The sequence below is a fragment of the Gossypium raimondii genome, chromosome 2 (genome assembly GCF_025698545.1).
Source record: "Gossypium raimondii isolate GPD5lz chromosome 2, ASM2569854v1, whole genome shotgun sequence".
Taxonomy (NCBI): Eukaryota; Viridiplantae; Streptophyta; class Magnoliopsida; order Malvales; family Malvaceae; genus Gossypium; species Gossypium raimondii.
Genome location: NC_068566.1, coordinates 46679790 through 46686625, shown reverse-complemented (window position 1 = coordinate 46686625; position 6836 = coordinate 46679790). Strand labels below are relative to the sequence as shown.

The following is a 6836-nucleotide window of genomic DNA, read 5'->3' as shown; positions in this document are numbered from 1 at the left end:
GTCCGGTTCGATTAAATAAATCAATAAAAAAATATTAAATCCCATTCGTTTCAAATAAGCTGAGATGGAAACTCATCAAAATTTAAATTATGATTTAAAGACGAAAATAATATAGTCTTTGTGAAGTCTGTCTAGTACGATGAGGTCATTTTTGTCATTCAACTTCACCCTCAACGACAGTATTTGTCATTTAATGTCCATTCATGATGTCCCTTCCCTTCCATTCTTCTCCCCTGCCAAAAACAAAAACAAAAACAAACAACACAAAACAACAAAAATGAAAGCTCCCAACAAAATGAAACTCAATACAAACTTTTAGAATTGGAAGCGATATTATACCCATTTCTTCTTCAAACAAAGGGATCCGATAATGGCAAGTGGGTGGGTCAAATCTTTGCATTGCAAATCAAGAGCTTTTGAAGATGTTTATCACCCAAATCCCAAGCATTTAATACCCAGTTCTAGTTGTAGACGAAGCTCTCAAAGCATCAAAGATGTTATCAAAGCCACTAAGAAAATGCCCAAGAATTCAAACCCGAAATTGTTTCCTAGGTCCAACAGTCAACCCGAATCCGATTCGAATAACCCACCGCCTCGACCTCGCCGGAGTAGTTCTACTTCTACTACCACAACACGTTCTGTTCGGAACCCTGACCCTGTTTTGCCGTCGTTGACTGAGTTACCAGAGGGTCATCCTTCAAGGAATGTGGTTGAGATTATTTTTCATACGAGTTGGAGCCCTAAGGCTTTCACGGGTCGAATTGAGATGATTTTTAAAGTTCAAAACGGGCCGAGGACAGTGACCCGGTTCGATGAGTACCGAGAGACGGTCAAAGCTCGGTCTGGGTCGGGTGGCTTGGTTTCTGGCGACGAGGAAAACGCGAGGTGCGTGGCGGATGGGAATGAAGTAATGCGGTTTCATTGTTTGGGTCCAACTCCGGGGAACTGTTCGATGAACGAAGCATGGCTGTTTTCCAGCGGGAAAGGAGCGGCGATTTGTACGTATGCCGGGAGCGGTGAGGCCCACGAGAGCGCCGGTGGTGGGAAAGGGAGGAAAGCGATGTTGGTTTGCAGGGTTATTGCGGGTCGGGTCTCGAAACGGGTAGGGTTCGGGTACGAGTCGTTGAAGGATGGTCGGATCGGGTATGACTCAGTGAGTGGGGACGACGGCGAGTTGCTCGTGTTTGATCCACGTGCAGTATTACCATGCTTTCTTATTATCTACAAATTGTAAATTTTTTCTTAATTTGTTTTCTGTTTTATGTTTTTTTTTAATGAGGGGTGCATCGTCTTGGTTGCATTTTATCGACATTAATTTTTCTCTTTTTTTTTTAAATATATATAATTTTTTGTGATTATTATTAGTAGAATTAAATTGGTTTCATAGATGCTAATTCATCAATTTTGTCCTAATATTTCTTTTTCATATTTTGGTATTAGATAGTTACATTTCAAAATTTTAAGGCTCAATAATAAATTTTGGCTCTGTTTTGCCAAAATGACCCTAATTGTAATTTTCCTTTTTTTTGTTATCAATCTTTGTTATTTTTTAAATTGTTTTTTTAAACAAATTTGATGAAAATACTATGTGGAATATTTTTAATAATATGTTTATGTGAAAAATAATAAAATAAATAAATAATTTATGAAGTTAAAAAAATAAAAGAAAGTAAACATAATTATTTTTAAAAAAAGCTTCAAAATGAATGCATACAATCAATGTTTTCGGTTTGATTTATTAATTATCTTTTGAAACTTCTCAATAAACAAATGGATGCATTCATTTTGAAATTTTTTAGATAATTACATTTATTTTCTTTAAATTAAGAGTTTTTTTAATTTCATGTATGATTTATTTATTTTATTATTTTCACATGTAGCTATCTTGTTGAGTTACCAAAGTAATAAATTACATCTTATTAAAATATTCCACATCATCCCGTTAATTTTTTTAACGGTACTTTCATCAAATCTGTTAGAAAAAAAGTTTGAAAAAAGAACAAAGATTGATAGCAAAAAAGACTCAAAATATAATTAGAATTATTTTGACAAAACATGTAAACATTAGTGGCCAATTTTATCATTTAGCCCAATTTAAACGAGAGTAAAATTTTTCTAACATTAGTATCTTTTGGTTAAATTAGGATTCAAGCCCTTATATTTTTGTATATTTAGAATTTAATTCATTTAATTTTACTTTTAAGAAATTAATTTTATTGAGATATCTCATTTTCGACGTTATTGAATTTTGAATTAAAGTGACATTTGGATTTGGTGGAATATTTTTAAAAAAAATTGACCTTAAGGACCAAGAAAATTTGATTAATCAACGTTATTGATTTGATGTCCAATTACGGGTCGTTGTGAAAGTTTGGAATACAAGTCTGAAGTTTGGTACAAATGTACTCACCTTCAATATCATCCTAATTTTATTTTTATTTTTTGAACATTTTTCCTTTTTATTTGTATTGGTTAAATTGGATAAAGCTATTTGTATTACACGTGTACTCGTATTTGATATTCATGTAATTCATTTTTGTTGATATATTTTTCTCTCTGTCATCTTTTTTTGGTGATGTTTGTCTATTTATATGATATGTGTATTGTTCATTGAGAAGACATATTAAGTAGGTTTCATGCATACAGACATATATCCTACTTTAGATTTAACATGGGTTACACGTTCTCTTGCACATACAACTTTGCAGGGGAGTAGACTCGGCGTGCGAGCTCAGTCTGCAATCTCATCATGCGAGCTCAATCTGCGGCCTTGTGGGTTTGGACCGACATCGACCCATACCCAAATGGATTTTGGACCGATGGTAGTAACTATCTTAACAATATTATAAAATTCCTAGCTAAATGGAGTATAATTAAAGGATTTTGGATTTAGCAAAATACAATCCAAATAATAATGTTTCAAGGTCCAATTACCTTTTATAATGATGATTTAGGATCCAAGAATTGATGGTGATCTCCAATTGCATCCTAATGATTCTCAATGGAAATAAAAAGGGTCCTTAGATTATGATTTTGTTAAGAAAAAGAAGGAAAAAATAATACAAAAAGGCTTTTTAGGGTTATGGTTCCATATTCAAAGTTGTTGAATTAGCCAAAGATAAATGATGATCTAAACCCTAACCACTTTTTTCCATCTTTTTCATCATCAAAAAGTTGTTTGTTCAAATTTTGATGTGTACTTTTAATTTCTTTATTTTCAATTTTAAGATTAATTTAAAAATTCAATAATAAAATTTGTATTATTTGGAATTGATGATATTTTTAAACAAAACAGTTGAGCCATGACTATGTTGAGCTCATGGACGTGCTGAAGATCAGTCTTATGGAGAGAAAAATCATAGAAGATTTAATCGAATTGGATCAAACAAAGCGACTCCCTTAATTTGAAGAGATTGACTCAGATGACTTAAAGACATATCTTAGATTTTTTTGATTTATCTTATATGTTATTAGGATATTGTTAGCTCTACTTTGGAGAAGATTATTATTGTATTTTATTTGTATATCAACAAGTTTAAAATTGCTTATATAGAGCATAGTTGTATAGGCTAGATGAAGTGAGAGTTTAGCATTTATTTTGTTCAATTGAAACAGGTTACTAAGATAGCATATTGTAAGTAAAACAAGTGAATCAATTGATTTTACTGAATTAAATTTTTAGGAGAAAACTTATTAGAAAAGATCGAAATCATAAATACAAGTGTGTGATTGTGATAATGGTGAGTAATATGGCTTAAATCATTCATTGTACGTGATCAATTAGGATATAATTTTCAACTCACACAAGTAAATCAAAAGTTCAAAATTATTACAAGTATCATATCATATGTAAACCTTAATGTCATATCAAAAGTTCAAATATGGAGATAGCTAGTTGGGATGAGTTCGGTTTCATTCAATTGAGTTTTTTTGTATTTTTATTTTCTGAAGCATTCATGGCAATTCAATTCACTTTTTTGTTTTTTATATTAATTTTGGTATTAATTTTTTGTATTTATTTTAATAAAATGATTTTTATTAGTATAATCACGTATGTGATGATCCCTCTAAATATTTTGATTTAGAGCCCTAGGTTGAAGAAGAGTAGTCGGGCTGTTTAGCAGCTGATGTCGGCGAGAAATATGATGATGTTGGAAAAGAGATACTTAAAATTACTTCAACGTGGAACATTGAATGCTTGGCTGACATTTTCAGCAAAAATGATACTAAACTGCAATCCTCACCTGCTCTAATAATCTCTTTATGCATTTACTGCACTTGGGGCAGACCGATAATGAAAAGCTTGATAGGTGGTTGACAGTCACATCTTTCATCTCCACTTTACCCTAGTCTAATACCATTTGCCTGCTAAATTTAGGAAACAATGCAATGCATTCATTCTCCAATTTCAGTTGATTTGGGTTCTTTCAAAATTACATCATTTGATTTCTTCTGTAAGTATTTCAACTGGATTCAAATTCTAAGAAAAATATTTTTAAGAGAATTTTGTTTGAATATTATTCTCAATAAAATCCAATAAAGTTACTTATAATTAATATATTTAAAAAGAAAAAAAAAGTGAGTGAGTAAGTAAAAGACATATGAAAGACATTGTTTTCCAACTTTATTGTTGAATAATATGATCAAAAACTGTATACCAGACACATGCTATATGAAAAAGCGACACTTTCTATTGTTGATTCACTTTCTTTGTGCCACCATTTTCCTTTGTTTGTTAAAAAGGAAAGCATCACCAAAGGTATGGAAACTGGTTTCAATTTGTGTGATCAGAGATTTGATTTTTATTTATGAAAATGAATCATATTTCGTGATTAATCATTTACCTCAGTGAAAAAATTAATCACGGCTGTCGATAATAAATATCTTAATAATTTCAGACCAAAAAAAAAAAAAAGGGCGAGAGTATTAATGGGAAATCCTAATGTGGACACTCAAAGTAAGCACAATCTTAAAATTGGGCTAAAATAGGATTTATTTGGCGCCCAAAGGCAAAAGTTTCCTTCATTGCATTTAATTCTTGTACTCATCGGTCAGAAGATATATTTCTCTTCCGGAGCACATGTCTATATTGTTATAAAACTTTCTTTTATCTATTTTATTATAAATTTTTTTTTCTAATTTAGTTTCTCGAGTTAACCTGACATAAATATAATTAAAATATTATTTAAATTTAAAAGATTTTTAAAATCAATTTTTATTCAATTCGACCTATGCAAACATCTAATTAGACTTATCCATGGGTAAGGTCACTCGATCCTGCCCAAATGTTCGCCCGAAAAGTGAAAGAGTTTAGGCAAAATATAGGCTCAAAAAATAGGTCTGGGCAAAAAATAAGGTTCGTTTTCTAAACGAGTCGAGCCTCGGGTAAGCTTTTTTAAACAACAACATTTTTTATTTATTGGGAAACATTTATTTATTGTTTTGTTATCATTTCACTATTATATTAATACTATTTTGTTGTTATTGTTTGGATATTATATAAGTCTTGTTTCATTCTTAATTTTGCTACTATTTTAGAGTTATTTACTTGCTAATTACACTTATCTTAGTATTATTTAAGGGTTTTTTTTCATTTACTGAGAAATATTTATTTTAATTTTATTAATATATTTAATGTATTAAATTTATTTTTATATAAAAAATAATATAAAAATTTTTAATACAAACGGGCTGCAACAAAAATTTAGGCCCATGGACAACTCTGCGTTTAACCGATAATAAATTTTAATTCGGAAAGGGGGCCATACGGATTTTTGGGCTGGCCGTTGTGTTCATAAATTATTTATCTAAAAGTGGGCCACGAAAAACATGGAATTTTAGCCCAATGTAATAAGTTAATTAAAAATTGTCAGAAGTGGGATTTGAACCCACGCCCTCTTTCGAAGACCAGAACTTGAGTCTGGCGCCTTAGACCACTCGGCCATCCTGACAATTGATGTAACGTTGTTATAGTTCTTTTGATACCTAGCTATGTTATCTCTTAATCGGAGCCAATTATTTAACTATTTTTCTTGAAAATGTCAGAGGTTTGATTATAGAGTGTGAATAGGACATTTGTATTTGCAGATATAAAAATTTAAATATAATATTATAATATTTAATTTGAATAATTTATGAGCTTAACTAATTTTTTAAATAAAAAAATAGTTAGTATTAAAAATCTTTATTCGAATCTAAGCTCAAAAATAAATAATCAAAAGTAAAGTCAAACATGAAAACCGAGTTTTTTCTTTTATTATGTGCATGAGTTCAATTAAATATAAGTTTAATACGGTTGATAAACTCTTCAACAAGTTCAATTAAATGGGTTTTGTTTCTTGATTCCGTTGCGAGTCTCGAGGGGTTCAGAAGGTGGAAGCGTATTTACCCACCAAAGAAACGTCAATATTTTCTCTCAAAAAATTCATGAGACAAAATCTAATAATAAAACTGAGCATAAACACTTCGAGCTCAATATCAAATTCATTGATCGAGGAACGACACTTTGCAAACTTTTCTTTGAACGAGTCAGATCTATCCTCAACAATTAAATATATTACGATTACCTTTAATACTAATTTACTAACATTAAATAAAAATATTTTATTAAATGATAAAAAAGAAAATGTGCATATTCACATGATGTAGAAATCTAGTGGTTTGAAAAATGTTCAATTAACCTAATGAAAATACACTAATTCTCTTTTTTTGTTAAATGATTTTAAATAAAAAGATGAATTTCAACCTTTATTATTTAAGAATATTATTAAATAAAATCATAAATTACACTATATTTTAATATAAATATGTGTTAAACATTTCATTTTTTATATTAA

At 30.2% G+C, this 6836-nt stretch overlaps 1 protein-coding gene and 1 non-coding gene across 2 annotated transcripts; one reads left to right on the top strand and one right to left on the bottom strand.

Annotated features, from left to right (window-relative positions):
* Positions 1 to 211: 211 nt before the first annotated feature.
* On the top strand, positions 212 to 1394 carry LOC105789237 (uncharacterized). Its single transcript, XM_012616524.2, has one exon. It carries the CDS (start codon positions 371 to 373, stop codon positions 1232 to 1234), a length of 864 nt encoding a protein of 287 aa, XP_012471978.1. The 5' UTR covers positions 212 to 370; the 3' UTR covers positions 1235 to 1394.
* A 4473-nt stretch (positions 1395 to 5867) lies between these two features.
* TRNAL-CAA (transfer RNA leucine (anticodon CAA)) lies at positions 5868 to 5951 on the bottom strand. The gene has a single exon. It is a non-coding gene; the product is annotated as a tRNA-Leu (tRNA).
* Between the last annotated feature and the right edge of the window lie 885 nt (positions 5952 to 6836).

Bases quoted from the DNA above. Each gene is read 5' to 3' on its own strand.
- LOC105789237 (XM_012616524.2), top strand. From the start codon at position 371: ATGGCAAGTGGGTGGGTCAAATCTTTGCATTGCAAATCAAGAGCTTTT.